This window comes from Clinocottus analis, unplaced genomic scaffold, assembly GCF_023055335.1.
Source record: "Clinocottus analis isolate CAN_PGR_092001 unplaced genomic scaffold, fCliAna1.0.p SCAF_12, whole genome shotgun sequence".
NCBI lineage: Eukaryota > Metazoa > Chordata > Actinopteri > Perciformes > Cottidae > Clinocottus > Clinocottus analis.
In genome coordinates, this window is record NW_027175843.1 from 13,119,806 (window position 1) to 13,139,066 (window position 19,261).

Sequence of the window (19,261 nt, forward strand, 5' to 3'; positions counted from 1 at the left end):
GCAGGCAGAGCTGAATAGAGACAGAATCACCTGTTCTGGTCTTGAAGAGGTCACTGTGCACTTCAACACCTTTTGTGTTAGAATGTGCGTGTGTGGGCATGTGTTTGCTACAGGTTGTGTGAGCATGCATTGAGTGTTTTTTCTCCTTCTTCTCAAGATGTTTCATTTGTTTGTGTAGTTCTTTTTTTCCTTCTTCTTTGTTTTGTTTTACGTGTAACAAGACGTCCCACAGGTGTGTGTAACACGTGTGCCATGTGTGTTTATGCACCAATGCGCGTTGTGTAATGGTGTGCACTTGAGTGAATGCGTTTGTGTGTCTGCGTGTACGTTTTCCTGCACAGGTCGGTCCTCCACCCCCCCCCCCCCCCCCCCCCCCACCGCGTTCTCCCCAGTCTGCGCTTCCTCATGGAGCTATAGGTGCGTATCATTGGATCAGTAGCTGCTGCCTGCCACACTGTCCAATCGCATCTAGGGAGAGGAAGAGACACGGGGAGAGAGAGAGAGCAGAGAGAGAGAGAGAGAGAGAGAGAGAGAGAGAGAGAGAGAGATGGGGGAGGGAGGAGAAAGAAAGAAGAGAGGGAGATTGATCATTTGAACGTCCTGGGCCTTACAGTCCTTTAAGAGACGCTTACATTTCTACTAAATCCAAAACGGTTTTTTTTTTTTTTTTTCACACATTCCCATCTCTTCTCGGACTGAAGGTGGCAGTTTTTTTTCTTGTTTCTTTTATTTGGCTTATTCCCACCTAGGAAACGGTCTATCGCCACCACCACCACCAGCAGCAGCAGCAGCAGCAGCAGCAGCAGCAGCAGCAGCAGCAGCAGCAACAGCAGCAGGAGAGGAATATCTCCCAATATCCCATCCCAGGCACGTCGGATAAACTGCAGCAGCAAAAACACGAGGCGATATTGCGGTGGACGGGAACATGGTCCGTGAGACGTTCACACCTCTTACCCTGACTGGGTACGTTCAGTACTGTCTTTCTCCTGTGATTTTGTATCTTATTTTACTGCAGCGAGGGTGCAGGTTGAGGTTTTACATTTGAGTGTGAGTGTGTACGCGCGCGCGCGCGTGTGTGTGTGTGTGTGTTTTTTTTTTTTTTTTTTTTGCCGTAGTCAGCTTCAGTGCAGATATAGATTTAGTCAGTGTATTGTACCTCACAAGCAAGCGGTTTTTCCCCCCGCACAGTTGTTTATTTTCTTCTCAAATGAATGCAACGGAGACGTAGCTGTTCTTTTCTACGTAAACATATATTAGGGGACGGTGGCAGGCGGGTTTGCCTTGATAAATGGAGCGTTATTCATCCGCGTGTGTGTGATCACCACTGGAATGTTAACTAGCACCTTGGACAGCCAACACCAGCACAATCTAACATGAGAGGAGCGATAGCACTGCTCATGTTGACACTCTAATATCTGTTCTGCTTACTATGGTTGTGTGTGTGTCTCTGTGTGTGTGTGTGTGTGTGTGTGTGTGTGTGTGTGATTACACAGAAATTGATGCTTCTCTCTCTCTCTCTCTCTCTCTCTCTCTCTCTCTCTCTCTCTCTCTCTCTCTCTCTCTCTCTCTCTCTCTCTCTCTCTCTCTCTCTCTGTGTGTGTGTGTGTGTGTGTGTGTGTGTGTGTGCATGTGTTAATATTCTCCCCTCAGGCCTTCTGAGAGAGATAGCAGTGTCGGGTGGGGAGCAGCTGTGTGTGTGTATGTGTGCACTTGTGATAGAGAACGATAGTGTGTGTGAGCATATAGAGAGATCAAGAAAGTGTGTGTGTGTGCACATCTTTAGATAGAGAACATATGCGAGTGTGTGTGTGTGTGTGTGTGTGTGTGTGTGTGTGTGTATTATTAGGAGTGTGTGTGCATACATGTGTGTGTCACAGGCTTCCTACCTTATGCTACATGCAGGTCAGGAGCCCCATGGTGTATTCAGGGTTTAATTAAGCATGTGACGTGACTCTCCATCTCCTCCTCCACACCCCCCAAACCTCCTCCCACCCTCACCCCCTCACCAGGTCCTGTGATCTGTGAAACAGTGTCTAGTGAGGATGTGACATATGTCTGCAGCTTCCACACACAAACGCGCGCACACACACACACACGCACACACACGCGCACACACACACACACACACACACACGCGCAACCACACACACATATGCCATTTCTGTGCGACGCAGCAGCCCTGACAGTCTGATGCCGAGTTAAGCTGAGCGGACAACATCTCGTTTGCCCTATCTATCGCTCTTGTATCTATTTTTAACATGAACAGCAGCGAGGTACCACAGTCTAATTTTCAGATGTGACGTGTACATTTGCCGTGTGTGTGTGTGTGTGTGTGTGGCTAGTGTGTGTGCGTGGCATTTTATCTTTTTGACACCATAATTATTCTAATGAAGACTAATTAAATCCTTCTCTCCTTCTCTTTTCATTTCTCTGCCTCTATGTCTCTTTTCCAGGAGGCAGTTTGGGCTTGTTATGGGGGTGACCGGAAGGAGAGAGTGACAGAGGAACAGTGATGCTACTGTTTACATAACGAGAGACTCACACATACACATACACACACAGACACACACTCACACACACATGCACACACACGCGCACACACTCGCCCACACATACACGCACACATGCTCAAATCGCCAGTCCAGGACATACACACTTGCTTAAACACTTCCACACATATATACACATACACACACACAGACACGTATTCAAGGGACTCGCTGACTGAGTCACCACACACACACACTCAGAGGCACAGATTCACTGACTCATACATAGGACCAAACACAGACAGACACACACACACACACACACAAACACACAAGAGGAAAAAGGTTGTTTGCAAGAGTGAGGACTGTGTTGTGTGTGCTATGGGCCAAGCTGAGCAGCAGCTGTGTGTGAGTGTTGGATATCTCTAAAGGGTCAACACAGCTGTAAACCTCGCCCTTTCAAAGGCCCTTCCACTTCACCTCCCATCCTTTATCTCCCAACTTCCCCGAAACACACAATCATGTCCAAGTTGAGGACCAGTAGAACTCCCTCTCCCATGTCTCCTGTCCTGTCCTTCTACTCCCCATTTGGGATTCTATCCGTCCTCCTTTCCCTCTGCCTTTCCTTTTCCCTGTACCCGTCCTCCTCATCGGCGCAGCAGACTGTGCCTGTCATCTCCACGGTGCAGGGCCGTATCCGGGGCATAATGACCCCGTTGCCCTCCGACCTCCTGGGGCCAGTTATCCAGTACCTGGGAGTACCATACGCAAGGCCTCCAACAGGGGACCGGCGCTTCCAGCCACCCGAGCCTCCTTTGCCCTGGCCAGGAATACGCAATGTGACGCAGTTTGCGCCAGTGTGTCCGCAGTCGCTGGATGAGAGGAGCATGTTGGGAGACATGATGCCTTCTTGGCTCACGGCTAACCTGGATATAGCTGCCACGTACCTCACTCACCAGAGCGAAGATTGTCTCTACCTCAATATCTACGTGCCCACTGAGGAAGGTGAGTGAAGCCCAAAGTGTGCACAGACGCTCTGCGGGGTTAGAATTAGAATGACACATTTTGAGTTCATCCACATGTTGGGTCAAAACAGAGGGGCGACAAAGTGACACTGCGTAACCTTAAAATGACCGCTAGATGATTTTGAGGGGGACATGTGATTAAAGATGGAAGTCCCCAGTAAGGTCACTGACAAAGCCTTCTTGAATAAATAAATAACATTTATTGTCTTTAACCTGGAGCCCTTTCCCCTCCACTTCTCTTTGGGTGAACTGACACTTAATATGCAGACACCTGCGTCAGTCGCCTAGGGGTTTACGCCTTTACTTGTGGAGGAAAGTGGGAAGGACACAGACTCACTCATGCATACATATTGGCTCATACACATGCATGTGACCCCCCCCCCTCCCCCCCCCCCCACACACACACACACACACAAACAAACACACAAAAACACGATGGAAAGCATGAACACTCTCACAACCTCAATTTATATCCACCCACTGAGAAATGAAGGAAAGGAGATACAAAGCACAGGGAAGCAAGAGAGCCCGAGCCTCTTCCTGCTTTTGTATGTATAAACCCACTGTGCGATTAAAGGCTGAGATACATACAAATAGCAGGTGGACAGTCAGTCCAACACAAACACACAAACATGTACAGTCGACATGGACATTTATTCAAACAACAGACAGAATGGAGGCAGAAGGAAGGTGGGTGGATTAGTGCTGACACTCACACACAAAAAGTGATTCTGTAAAGCACAGGCATCAGGTGCTTCAGTGATGTCACCCCATGTCAGCCCATATGTTGTTGCAAATCTATCATTCTGTCTGTCTGTCTGTCTGTCTATCTATCTATCTATCTATCTATCTATCTATCTATCTATCTATCTATCTATCTATCTATCTATCTATCTATAATCATCTGTTTCTCTCTCTCTCTCTCTCTCTCTCTCTCTCTCTCTCTCTCTCTCTCTCTCTCTCTCTCTCTTTCTCTCTCTCTCTCTCTCTCTCTCTCTCTCTCTCTCTCTCTCTCTCTCTCTCTGTCTCTCTCTCTCTCTCCCAGACATCCATGAGGAAGGGGGTCAGCGGCCGGTGATGGTCTACGTCCACGGGGGCTCGTACATAGAAGGCACTGGCAACATGATGGATGGCAGCGTGCTGGCAAGCTACGGCAACGTCATTGTCATAACCCTCAACTATCGCCTCGGAGTACTGGGTAAAATGATACCTCTTCTATATCGAATATATCTTCTATATTTTTTAGATTTGCTGAACACCCCGTTTACTTAAAGGTAACACAACTGCATATTCATTTAATATTGGTACAGCTGTTGTTTTTTTTAAAATACCCCTCCCAAGCATACTTTAGCATCACTGTTAAAGCATACTTCTTGATTCTATATTCCAATCATTTTTGCTTTACTCTATTGAGTTATTCTGTAGCAGAGATAAGTATGTCTTGACAGAAGCATGCCTTTTGGGCATATGCAACCAGCAAGCAATCTGTAGCGAAAGAATCCACATTTTAAAATGGCTGTTTTTGTGCTTTTAACACCACCCTCCACCTTTGAGCAAGAAAAAGCAGTACAGAAGCTGCCAATGTGCTCCGGGTATTCTGATAATATCACTGCGGTATCATGCACCTACTGTATGCTAATTCACTTTCTGTGTTGGGCAATGAATGGATAATAATTGGCAATGCAATGTTATCTGATCTTTCGCATTTATGTAAGTTGTGAATTTAGGTGTTTTTTCTTTAATAAAATAGCTGTATAGATGTATCACTTGGTATAAGACTCAGAAGCTGAGAGGAGGTGGTGTGGGAAGAAGAGATGTCCATTACAGTCAATCATTAGATCTCAAACTCCAGTTAGCTACTGATGATGTTCACATATGATGTTTTTACAGAATACTATAGTCAGTGTTGCTATTTTAATTCAGTTTCATTTATTTATTGCTTTGAGTTGGCAGGGTTTTGTTGCATGACTCATTTATTAGTGAAGAGCTATTCATAATTATTGATGCAATTTAAATGCTGTTTCTTTTAACAATAAGGATTTATCAATAGTTGTTCCACACTTTAAATTTGACATATTTCTTTACATTCACATCATATTCACTATCTCGATTGTGTAATCCTTTAGCGAGCTATAACATGTGAAAAACATCTGTGAGTTGTTTTCACCCAGAGTGCCTTTTTGTTTTTTCAGCGAAATCATGTTCAGTTTGGGCGTCCCAAGTGGAAATAAACCCCCTGAAGTCATTTTTCCCACGACGAACATTGACTCAAATCTGATCCTTTATACCTCCATGACTCTCTGGCTCATTGCTCTTTGAACAGTGAAAATCTGATTCCCTGTGGTTTTTCTAATTTTAGACAGCTATGCAAAGAACACAGGCTAAATAAATATATCTTATATTTTAGAATCCTGTTATTTTTTTTTTTACATTTTCTTTTGCAGCTGTAATTATACATATTTCAAAGCCTGAGCACGGCTACTGGGGGGTTTAATAGAGACTTTGAAGGCATCATTTACTAAAGAGTAGTTTGTGTGAGCACAGCATAACTTCATATTTATTATGTCAGACACACAAGCTGCACGTCACACCATTGGCTGGGTTAAATCATGTCCTGACTCTCATTAGGAGTTGCCCCTCCTTAATAATTAATTCAAGAGATTAATTAAAATGTGCCAGGAGGTTAATAAAATGCATGCGTGTTTGAATTTAGCCTATTTAACATTATAAAAAATAATTTAATCCACATTCCATTATTTCTTTAATCTACTTGAATCTGTTGATTCACAGTAACACACTTATATTTGAGGCTTTTGATTCATTTTATATGGATTTATTAATCAAAATGTCCTTTATAAGAGAGATAAAGAACGATAGGAAATATTCTTACAGCATTTTGCTGCGTTTTCTCATAATTATTTTGTGCACTTATTTAGTTTTCTACCTTTTGTACAGTTTTAGCACATGCTATAGATCATGTAAACACACAATTCATGTAAATACTGTATGAGAGATATTTATCGCCCAGAGGGAATGACAATTCTGGGTTGTCCTTTAATTAGGCGGCGCATGTTTATGAAAATGGAGTGCAGTAGAGTTGTTTGTAAAAGGTTAAAACGCTCAACAAAAAAGCTATTGGTTTGAGTATAAGATCCAGTCTTTCTTTTCTGTATTTTAGAAACTTTTAAGGCTTTTTTAGATATTGATTTTATGTGATGGCATAAATCTGCATCTGCTTTGTGGGTGAAACAACTATTTAATTCTGACCTTGGGAGTAAAAGAGTGGCTACAGCTGTATTCATCATATTGAGCTAAACAAAGCCAATCCAACATGCTTCTTTTTGTCTTCATCTCCATCCTCTGTGTTTGCACCACCTACAATATGATCATCATCATCATCACCACTACCATCATCATCCATTGTCACAACTAGTAGTGTCCTCCTCTTCTTCCTCCTCATCATTGTCATCCGAGGTTGGGTGCAGGAGGTGAGCTCACATATTCAAAGTGAATCTTACTGTACTCTGCTGGAGTTGTGGCATGTTTCAAATAAAATGATTGAAATTGATGAGACTGAAAAAGTACATCTAGTATATATGAAGACATTCTAAAACAGTTTTTATAATGACATTTTTACAATTTACTTGTCCATTTTGCACGAGATACATTTCTGACAAATTTCAGAAAAGTGATGAAATGTCTAATTTTAACGGCGTCGTCTTTCTTGCTCATTATACTCTTGCAAGTATGTGTTCATGGCCAGCTTGAGGTTCAGAGAATTAAGCTTCTGCAGCAATGAGATATACTGTCGGGGAGTGAGCCATTAGGATCCTACCGTCAGCAGCAAAGGGAATAAGGGATAGCTGCGTTATAACTGCCCGCGTGTGAAGCTTTATGTTGAGTGGTGTGTAAGTTGATTTTCCGTTACCTGAATACGGTTGTACCTTCTTCATTTAATCCAATTTGCAAGGGACCGAGGAGAGGCCCATCATTTTTCATTAAAAACTCTTCTATGATGATAAAATGATTTTAGAAAGAAGCATTTTTAATCATGCATTAAATGATCTTCACACTAGAAATGCTATGTGGGAATCGCCTCCCTGTGTGTTTGTGCATTGAGTCAGGAGGACAAACCTCTTTCAAACGACTAATTATTCATACATAGTTTGCTCTATTCTATCCATAAGTAATTGGACTAAAGTATCATGTGCTGTACTGTGTGTAATAACGACATCTCCCTCTCTGTCTGCCTGTAGGATTTCTTAGTACAGGTGACCAGGCAGCCAAAGGGAACTACGGCTTGCTGGATCAGATCCAGGCTCTGCGCTGGGTGAAGGAGAACATTGCAACCTTTGGGGGAGACCCGGGCCGGGTCACTGTGTTTGGATCGGGGGCCGGGGCCTCGTGCGTCAGCCTGCTCACCTTGTCTCACTACTCTGAGGGTAAGGAAGAACCACAAAAACCCCACCTTGTGAGTTTTAGTCATTTTATACGGCACAGATGCTGAAAGGAGTATCGAGACATTTGGGCACATATGACAGTTGGCAATCAGGTGGGCGCTCTGAAAGCTGTGACACTCATGGTTATGAAACCTTGCATGGTCTCCAGTGGACCGACATAGCTTTCATTTACTGGTAGAAATGCCTGAATAAGCCTTTGAATCATCTGAATAATACAGCCTGCCTGTGACTCATATAGCTAAGAGCTGTATTATTTTAAACTGTTAACCCTTACCTGCTTCAACCAGATGCTCTAACCATGACCCATCATCCTTTTGAATAATGCATGTCTCTGACTTCAGTGTTTTCTTGCTTTGGGAATAGTTCTGCATCTGTTTATGTATGCAAATGTGCAATCATATGGATGCATTCATGCATATGAGTGTGTGTGTGTGTGTGTGTGTGTGTGTGTGTGTGTGTGTGTGTGTGTGTGTGCATATGCATCCACAAATGTATACATGTGTGTGCCTCAGTGTATATGCTTCGTACGCTCATACTTGTGTTTATGTGTGTGTTCATGTGTATCTCAGACCTGTTCCATAGAGCCATCATCCAGAGCGGCAGCGCTTTAGCCAGTTGGGCCGTCAACTACCAGCCAAGCAAGTACGCCCGGCAGCTCGGCGAGAGGGTGGGCTGCGGCATTGATGACAGCACCCAACTGGTCGCCTGCCTTCAGGGCCGGAGTTACCGCGAACTTGTAGAGCAGAGCATAACGCCGGCCAAATATCACACGGCTTTTGCCCCAGTGATTGATGGTGACGTTATACCGGATGACCCCCAGATTCTGATGGAGCAGGGAGAGTTTCTGAACTACGACGTGATGCTGGGGGTTAATCAGGGCGAGGGCGTGAAGTTTGTGGAGGGCATCGTGGACTCAGAGGACGGTGTCACGGCTGAGGACTTTGACTTTGCGGTGTCAGATTTTGTGGATAGTTTGTATGGATACCCAGAAGGCCGAGATACGCTGAGAGAGAGCATAAGGTGAGCGAGTCTGTTAAAGTCTGCATGTATTTAGGACTAGTTTGAAGAAAAGAAAGAACATTTTTGACATTTTGCCCAGAATTAAATGAGAAAAATTATACAATTTTTGTGTCTGTTTGTTAAATGTGAAGCGATAGTCAAGAGATGGTCGGCTGACAAGACATACAACAGCCAGCCTGTCTCTGTATAAATGTAACTAAATCTGCCTCGCAGTATTTTTACAGTTTACTTATTAAAGTGTTCTAACTTATTACTTTCATTGGTACACAAACCACAGTGTAAAATTGACAATTTGTGGTATTTCATGGGGTTATGTTGCTGGTTATTTCTTGGGCGGAAGTAGTGGCATCCTTGAAACTTGGTTTCAATTATCTCATCTAACTCTTGGCAAGAAAGCCAGTACGTGTATTTCTCAAACTATTCCTCCAAGTGGATATATTTATTCACTTTAATAAGAAATACATAATTGTTAATATATTCATTGGTTGCTAATTGCTAATTGAAATGTGTACACTAAAGGTTCATGTACACGGACTGGGCAGACCGCGACAATGCAGAAACCCGGCGGAAGACTCTGGTGGCGCTATTCACAGACCACCAATGGGTGGCGCCAGCTATCGCCACGGCGGACCTCCACGCTCAGTATGGATCCCCCACCTACTTCTACTCCTTTTACCACCACTGCCAGAGTGACGCCACGCCGCCCTGGGCGGACTCTGCCCACGGCGATGAGGTACATTGATGTGAATGTGCTGTATTGCTTTCCAGAGACAACGTTAGTGACGGTTGTAGTATTAGTAGTAGTGTGGTGAAAGTGGCTGCACAAAACTTGCTATTACTGTAGACATCAAGGGCGAGGAGGAGATAGGACATTTTGGTTTGGAGGCAAAAATGAAAGTGACTAATGTCCAAAATATTTGATAAGTATTAATGCGGTGAATCAGGAGCTCTCGGTTTAAATTAACCGTGAAGTGCCGCTTCATATTGATTTGTTCAAAGTGCTTAATAAGTGGAATCAAGCAATTCACTACAGCACAAAATACTTGAAATGTTCATGGAATTGGGTTTTGCCGCAGGTCTGATTTGAAAGCTGCTGTATATTTACCTCTGTGATGATTATAGTTTATTACAGTAGTCATTTCCTCCTCTGTCAAGTAGAACACTTTGGATTTCAGTATTGTTTTTGTAAAGGTTTACACTTGCCTGCATATGTTCAGCACACTGAATGTGTGCATGTGCATGTATTTTGTGTTGCCACGCCAGATGATTGACTTATCAAACTGAGTATGGATTTGGGCTCTTTAGGTTCACTACAGTAACACATGAAGCAGTATTTGTCTCCACGAGGATGAGTTTGTCATGATTCAGTGATGAGTCTGGTTACAGTCAAGAGAAATAACGTAATCTGTTGGCTCCTGCCGTACGCTATCCTAAAATGTGTGTCTGTATGTCTGCATAGGTGCCCTATGTGTTCGGCGTTCCCATGGTGGGACCCACTGATCTGTTCAACTGTAACTTCTCCAAGAACGACGTGATGCTGAGTGCTGTTGTCATGACTTACTGGACCAACTTTGCCAAGACTGGGTGAGCTAATATAATGTTCACTGATGTGAGACTTTGGTTTTCAGTCAGGAAATCCCGCTGAAAAGAGTTTTTCCTCTTTTGCCTGACTCTACTCTACATAGACAATTAAGAGAACAAGAGCAAACAAAGCACAGCTTCAGCATGACTCAGTTCTCTTTATTCATGCCTTCTTAGACACAGAAAACCACTTCTAATTTCCCTTATTATCAATATCTCATCCCCACCCACATGCAGAACATGTCTCATGATAACGAATGAAAGCCAGGCTAATTAATCACATTTCAAAACATGAAAGAAAATGCACAGTTGTCAGAAAGACATTATCCTCCATCTTGGCCGCGCTGCAGAGACAAGGTTTTGGCAACGCAGACTGTTGTTGCTGTAACTGTGGACAGCTCACTCTCGATTTTACGGGAACAAATCTTCTCCAGGCTCGAAAAAAGGCAGCCAAGACTCAAGTCTGTGGTGTCATCAAGATAAACAACGCCGTGCCTCTCTCATACATTTTATTTATGTGTAATTTGTCGGGCTGATTGATAGTTAACATGCACATGGGCAGGAGTGTAGTTATCTGGCAGGGTTCACACAAAGAGAGGTCAATCAAAACTGCACCACATTGAGGCGATGATAACAAGTTTTGCTTGGCATTAAATAAATGTATTTCCCATAAATGATGCAGGAGACAGATCAGCCTGAATCCATTCCTCTATCATATTTTTTTTTACCATCGAGATAAGTAACATTTTTATTGCATATAAACAAAAGTGTTTCAGAAATAGTACACTTAGTTTGAAATGGAAGTTAAAACTGAGTGAGGCTGAGAATTAATGATGGTTTAGAGGAAAACACCTGAATTTTAGAGCAACAAAAAATAATGAGCTAACAGGTGAAGGATATGTTATTATAAGGTCTTTTCTTTTCTTTTTCTGGTCTCTGACGTCTGACGAGAAGACGCTACTTTAGAAACGAGCATGAAAGCAGCACTGCAGACTCATTTTGGCAGGTTCTCTGCCATGTCAAAATCTCAGTGTTGCCTTTCTTCTTTGGGCCTTGGCTGAGAAAGTAAAAAGAAAATCCTTGTCCTTAAGGAAAACCAAGGTCATGTCCTCAAAGAAGAATGACAGATTAGCCACTGTTTGATTACTATTCTGTTCTTTTCTGATCTCTTCTCAATTCCAATTAAATTAAATTAAATCAAAGTACGTTTAATTCAGTTACATTTAATTTAATTAAAGTCAATTCAAGGTCTTTACGGGGATGAACATTTTAAAAAACAATTTTACAAAATCATCTTAAAAGATCTCCAGCAACTACATATTGGTCATATATTTATACAATACACACAAACAGTATTAATGGCAAAAAAAAACACCACATACAATACAATACAATACATATCATCAAAACGGTCCAACTATGTGTGTGTGTGTGTGTGTTAATAATGAACTACTGTGTCAAATACTTTGACACATTCAGTTATCTTTTAATTATATTTCCCTCAGTTTGTGACATACAGTCACATATTGTGCAGTTAAATAACATGTTTCTGACCTAATGCATTGTGTTGTTTTTCACTGTCATCGAGTTCTGTAAAGTTTGACATAAACAAATCAAATGTCTTCAAGTATTTCCCTCTGATATTATTATACTAGTCACATTTTAAGAGGCAGAGCATCTCAGTCTCTCCTTTCCTCTCCTCTCCTCTCCTCTCCTCTCCTCTTCTCTTCTCTTCCCCCCTTCGGCATCCTCATTCAGTCATGATCAAAACCGGCGCAATGATACAGAGAGCTTATTCAATACATTACATCAAAATTAAAAAGATCTGCCAGTGGCTAAAAAAGCTTCTAGATAACCAATTTATTAAATTGAAAGTGAAATGATCTGCCAGGAGCTCAGAATACTACAGTTGTAGAAAGGATCCACATTAAAACTTTAAGAACCCCGACAGTCCACTCTGATAAGAGTACCTTTTATCTCTCCACTCTGACATGATATACAAGATAAAAGTAATTGTTGAGGATGAACTCTCTTTCTGCAGTGCTGGAAGTGAGTAATTACCAGTAATTAATCCAATCGAGGCTCACTCCACTGAGACTTCTCCAGATTTACAGAGACATCTGCAGTCTAGACCTTGATCTAAATCACCATAGGGCCTCGCTGTCTCACAACATATAAAATGAGGACTGTGCTTGTACATATTTTGACTCTGGCATTTAAATAAAAGACCTTAAGTCTTTAATGCAGGTGCATTAAGGCCATCACGTTGCGTCAAGTTAGCTGTCTCTAGCCTGCAGCCGGTGCTGCGATTGCCACCGCAGCAAGCCGCAGAGCAAAGTCACGGTGGAAGGTTGTTAAGATTTCATTGCGCACTTCAATTATCAATGGGGAACTTTCTCTGCAGAAAGATTTCACCCGGTTAAGAGCGCCTCGGATGGTGATGGAACTCTGTGGCAGCTCAATTTAAAGGAGAGGATATGATGCTCTCTGATGTATATTTTATAAGTCATTGTGTGTGAATCCTCAGCTTGCGTGTGTGTTTGTGTGCTAGTCTGCCTTTTTGTGCCTTTCATAAGGTGTTGATTGAAAAGCGAGCACGTAGTGTGTAACTGGCAATTCTTTCATTTATGTCGTTTTTCTCACCGCTCCCACAAATAAGTCGTAAATTGTCAAATAAATGCCTGTCCACATGTGTCGGAGAGGTGATTTTTCAGAATATCTTCACGATGCAACACACACATCTTTAGAGGGGCAACTATCCACACACAGCTGCAGGCGCTTCAACTGTGCATTGTGTAACTGATTTGTTTTGTAACCGACATATTAAGTGGACAAAAATCAATGATCTGCAACTGAATCGCCTTTGAGCTACAGTATGTTTATAGGAAAATGAAACTTGTTTTGCTTTGTGCAAATATTTCTGGCCACAGTTTTGGGTTTTGTTACTTTGATATTGATTTAGAAAGATGAGTGCCTGCTCTGGTGAAATGATTGGATAGCACTAGAGAAAGTAATATCCTGAGAGGAGGGTAGCCAGCTGAGAAAAAGTATTCAGCAGCTTCGTTAGGAGTCTCCGACATCTGCAAAACTAAAACGCATGAAATAGTGGTATTCATGGTAGAACACAGAATGACTGCATTACAATCCTGTATTTTTTTTTAATACAACCCTTGACTGTAAAATGTGATGGAAACTCTGTATTATCATTCTGTATTCTCTCTCTCTCTCTCTCTCTCTCTCTCTCTCTCTCTCTCCCTCTCTCTCTCTCTAACCAAAAAAAGTACAAAACCACCAACAAACTAATTGTTTCCCTCTTTCTAGTGACCCAAACCAGCCAGTTCCTCAAGATACTAAGTTCATCCACACGAAACCAAACCGTTTTGAAGAAGTGGCCTGGTCTAAGTACACCCCTAAAGAGCAGCTGTATCTCCATATTGGCCTGAAGCCCCGTGTCAGAGACCACTACCGTGCCACCAAAATCTCCTTCTGGCTCCAGCTGGTCCCTCACTTGCATCATGTCAACGAGCTCCTCCAATCGGTGTCCTCCTTTACGCACAGTCCCTCGCCACAGGACGACACTCCGTATTCTTACACCAAGCGTCTCGCCAAAGGTTGGCCGCCCAGTAGTACGCGTCATCCCGGTCCGCAAGGAGGTACTCCGCCGCCGCCAGAGTCTGCTCTAGGCCAAGGTGGAGGGGAAGACGGGGTCCGCGTCCCCCCCGAGGACTACTCAACTGAACTCTCAGTGACGATCGCGGTGGGAGCGTCGCTGTTGTTTCTGAACATCCTCGCGTTCGCAGCCCTGTTGTACAAGAAAGACAAGAGGCGTCTGGAGCATCGTCGGCCGCGTCCACTTCCTCCCCCCAGACGAGACATCACGCCTGCAGATGTCGCGGCCCACCTGCAAGGGGAGGGACTGCTGTCATTACAGGTGAGTCGTAGGTTCTTGCATTCATTGTGCATTGTGCATTGTGTGTGCATGTATTTTGAACCGTAGCCGACGCCAATGTGTGGAGCGTATGTGTGCTTCTGGAGCTACATATCATTTGTAGTAAAAATAATATTTTAAGTTACAGCCAGCCATTGGAGGTTGCGACGGAATAAACTACTTTCTTGCCAGTGGAGAAGCTGCCAGTAGAGCACTTCTGTAAACACATCCTGTCATCTCCACACATCATCAGTGCAAGGATGCGTGTATGTGTCTGTGTGTGTTTGTGCCAGTGTGTTTTGATGCATGTGCGTGTGAGAGTCGTGTGCAATTGCCAAAATTGCTCCCAATTGCCTCCAATTCATCCACTGACTATTTGGCCTCCTTTGAGCTCAGTTAATGGCTTTGAAATCTCCCACAGTGATCTAGTGATGTCAGATCTCTTATGAAGCTGTTAATTGTTAATTGAACCACAGCAATGTAGCTTGACATTGCTGCTGCTTTTATAATTGGATTAGATTATTTGGATTATCTTTGTGTGCTGTTTTTAGTTTACTGGGCAGACCTGATGTGATATATATATTTTTTAATCTTATCGTTATGCTTTGTATTCTTGCTAAATCACCTGGAAATGATGTGAAATGAGTCAGGAGTGGTTTCAATGATGATGAGAAATAGCAGTGACACAGTTGGACTCTGAGTTGATCAATCTGAAATAAACTCTGAACCTACTCACACATTTTAATGGGTCATGGTGGTGATCGGAGATGTATTTGTGTGATTGACAGATCTCTTTGTGATTGACAGATAATTAGGCATTATCAGGCAAAGATTTTTGGTGGATTTAATTTAGTTCTATGATCATTTCATATTAGTTCATATTACACATATATAGATGAAATGTAGAAAAATGGAACACAGATATACCATGATATATTTTGGTTTAATTAAACATAATTAATATTATCATATTGATATTTAGGCATTTTAGCCTAACCATAATAACATGGGACTTGATTACAGCTGAAATTAAGATTTGGTTTATGGAAAAATGAATCAGGAGCCATTCTGATAGTCATGTTTTGCCATAACATTCTCTGCTTCCAGCTTCTCAATTGTGAGGATTTGCTGATTGCTTTTGATTCAAATAACTGTTGATTGAAAGTCTTTGGGATTTGAACTGTTCGTTGGACAAAACATGCAATTTGTCATTCTGGGCTGGTGACGATATTGCAAAATAGTACAAATGTATTGATTGTAGACACATTTAATTGATGAAACTAATTAGTAGATAATGAAAATCCTTCGTAATGACAACCATGATGGATTATCCTACTATTCAGCATCTTCGTCACCATTGCTTTAATTCCTGACATTTCTTCACCCTTCAACCTTTCAGGTGAAGCAGCTGGAGTGTGACGCCGCATCAGCAGACGAGAGGAACAACACTCATCACCACCACACTCTGGATACGCTGGACGCCCTGGACGGCTTGGACACCCAGGACATCTACAGTACACTGGACACCGTGCGCCTCACCTGCCCGCCCGATTACACCCTGACCTTGCGCCGCTCACCCGATGACGTCCCCCTCATGACCTCTCTGACCCCGGGATCACTGCCTGTGACTCCTGGGTCACACCCTGTTACCCCGGCGACGCCGATGACTCCCATGACGCCCGGATCAGTGGTGGGGATGAGGATGGGGCATCCGCACCAGGGATACACGCACCATAACCCATATAGTAATACACACTTGCCACACACACACATCTCCACACACACACACTCCACCACACGTGTATAACCGCAGCAAGATACTTGCACACACAAGGTCATAATTACACACACATACTAACACACGCACAAACACGCACACACACACACACACACACACGCACATGCACACGCGCCCACACACACACACACACACACACACACACACACACACACACACACAGAAGACTTAAATACCTCTACTAATTACCCTGCAGGATTGTTTCAGATGGAGTGGCAGAAAGACATTTTCAGTAACAGGATGAAAAGACAGACAGCTGTGTGTTGCATGACGGGAACTAAAGACAGACTGGATCCCGGGAGATGCAGTTCTATGCATCATTTGCTCATAACCTTGAATGAGATGAGCCAAGGCATCCATCAAATGTCTCAAAACCTGCTTTGGATATTAAATCTTCTGCTTTTTCTACACCTGAGGGGGAAGAGGAGGATCGCTGTGGCAAAAGGGTCAGTTATGGATCAGTTTACATCTCCTACTGTACCTGTGCTGCACGGTGAAGCGGTGCTGAGACTGATCAGAGCACATGCAGATGCAGATGTAGATGTAGATGCAGGACTCAGCAAAGAAGTACCACACACAGACTGCTGATGTCAACTTGAACAACCTGTGAAATGTGAATGTAGCATTTTTTTTTTTTCCATTAAAAGATCAAAGGCCCTATCTGCCAAGGATCAAACTAAGCTGAGGAGAAAATAACACATTTTAGATTGAGATGGATGTAAAGAAAGACAGAGGAAAAAGGTGTATGGAGAAAAAAAGACATTAGCTGAAGGAAAAGTTTGTCAGAAGGTGGGAAAGAGATTAAGATTTTATTAAGAGGGATTTACCAGCTGTGAGAGTGAGGAAGACGACGAGCGATAGAGTGATATGGAAAACACAAGAATGGAAAGTGTGCCAAGAGACAGACGTTAGCTTCAGAAGATGAAAGGGCCTCTGAAGTGTTGTCAGATTTACTGAAGAATCACTCTAACCAGCTACGTGTTAAACTCTTGTAAATAGAAAGGAAAGATTCAGACGATATATTATGATTTATAGCATTTACCTGCTGTTGCATTAAAACATGACTTATTTAACCACATAAATGCTTTCATTTCAGATAGTACTATATTATTGTATAGGTGTCCTGAAGCAAGGCTGGTTGTCTTTCTATCTCACCCACTGTAGTATGTACACAGTACTTTTATTTAAAGGCTATATTTGCTATGCACAGTCATTTCTATAATTCCTAACTGTGTAAACATCTCGATACTTGTTTAGTGGTTGAAGTATAGGCCATTTTCACACCATCTACTGTCTATTTGTTTCTCCATCTGATGATGAGCTAGTACTGTGTAGATAATGCAAGCTTGGTTTGATTGAGCACCAGCCAAAAACCATGACCCGTTAATCCCTTCCCATTCTCCTTTCCCCTTCACTTCTAAAATGTCTCTTCAAGGCCTTACCTTTAATTCCTAATACACCCAACCGTAATTAATGTATCTGCAGACAAACAGGTGGTGATGATTCAGGAGGTTCCGAGTTACAGTGAGTGCCCAAAAGATTGAGGACGCTTTTTCTTTTTTGTCGGATTGTTTTACATCTTGCCAGGGGCCCCAGTAATTATAGAAGAGCCCCTGCTTGAACTACCTAATGTTAACTGTACCCTGGTTAAATTTTAGAATTTTTAAAGCTTAATATGTCTCCACAGTGTCACCCATAATCTGTTAAACCCACATTTTACAGTCTGGAGTTTGGTTTACTATCTGCCGCCAGGTTGTCAATTATTCTGAGCAAAATTAGATTAATTAGCAGCAGCATGGGCGGAGCTGAGGAAGGATGATCAGCGTGGCTATGCTTCATACTTTGACTTGACATTGAAGGCAAACACAACTCCAAACATGCCATTGTTTCCCTCCTTAATATCCCCTACAGCTAAAAAATGTTTCTTCAAATCGCCACATGCTTTAAAAGAAGTGAAATGAATTATTAAAAAGCCACCACCAACATCTTGCAGAAATAATGACATTATTTTCGAAAGAAGTTCGAGGTTTCCCTGCTGATTTTACAGCGAGTGCTTGAGGGCGGTGGTGGTGACTGCTTTGCGTTATCATAATGAGATTTGCAGCATTCAGAAAATCGATTTAACACTAAGCCTAACCCTTATTGACATTTCACGTGCCAGAGATGTAGAACTATCATGGCTGCCATTAAGTAATGGCAGCCATGGAAATGTGGTTGCCATTGTGAAGATACAAACCATATACGTCAACTAAACAAGAAACCGCCAACTCCCAAACCCTGATCTTAACTAGTAACTTAACCAAAGGCCCTAACCTTGATATTGTAACTTCCCTGTTTTATCCTCTTTTCCTTCCCCTAACCCCTCCACCCCGTCCTGCCCTCCCTCCCAGCCTCATCTGTGCAACTACATGCAGCTTTGTCACAGTGTGGCCTATTTAACCTCCTCTCATCCTAAGTAACTTCTTCATGAGAGATTTTAGTTAATTGTCAACAGAACACATGAACAATGAAAGCCGGACAATTTGTGGATGACAAGCAAATAACTTTTACAAAATGGTATAAAAATAACATTTAATGTATGTTTGATTGACTGAATATTTTTTTCATATGGGTTTATTGACTCAGCGGATGGCTGGATTGTGTCAAGCATAAAACATTTTTGCTGCATTTTTGAAAAATAAAAATATCAGTATTTTACAATTTATGAGCATTTTAACTGTCTTGTATGTCTTAATTCAGAATATGCATGTTGCTGTTTTTAGGCATTGAGGAGAAAGGAGAGAGAGAGAGAGAGAGAGAGAGAGAGAGAGAGAGAGAGAGAGAGAGAGAGAGAGAGAGAGAGAGAGAGAGAGTGTGTGTGTGTGTGTGTGTGTGTGTGTGTGTGTGTGTGTGTTTGGGGGAGTGGTAGGGGGGTTCCACTCACAGGAAGTCACTGCTTTCTGCCGTGAAATAGTTTTAGT

At 42.6% G+C, this 19,261-nt stretch overlaps 1 protein-coding gene across 1 annotated transcript; it reads left to right on the forward strand.

The window, feature by feature from the left end:
- The first annotated feature begins 808 nt into the window (after positions 1 to 808).
- LOC137782734 (neuroligin-4, X-linked-like) lies at positions 809 to 19,003 on the forward strand. The gene is made up of 9 exons (XM_068572304.1): positions 809 to 963; positions 2,454 to 3,494; positions 4,560 to 4,712; positions 7,771 to 7,956; positions 8,544 to 8,994; positions 9,514 to 9,727; positions 10,454 to 10,578; positions 13,897 to 14,506; positions 15,903 to 19,003. The coding sequence occupies exons 2-9, from the start codon at positions 3,011 to 3,013 to the stop codon at positions 16,308 to 16,310; spliced, it is 2,631 nt and encodes an 876-aa protein (XP_068428405.1). The 5' UTR covers positions 809 to 963; positions 2,454 to 3,010; the 3' UTR covers positions 16,311 to 19,003.
- Positions 19,004 to 19,261: the final 258 nt, after the last annotated feature.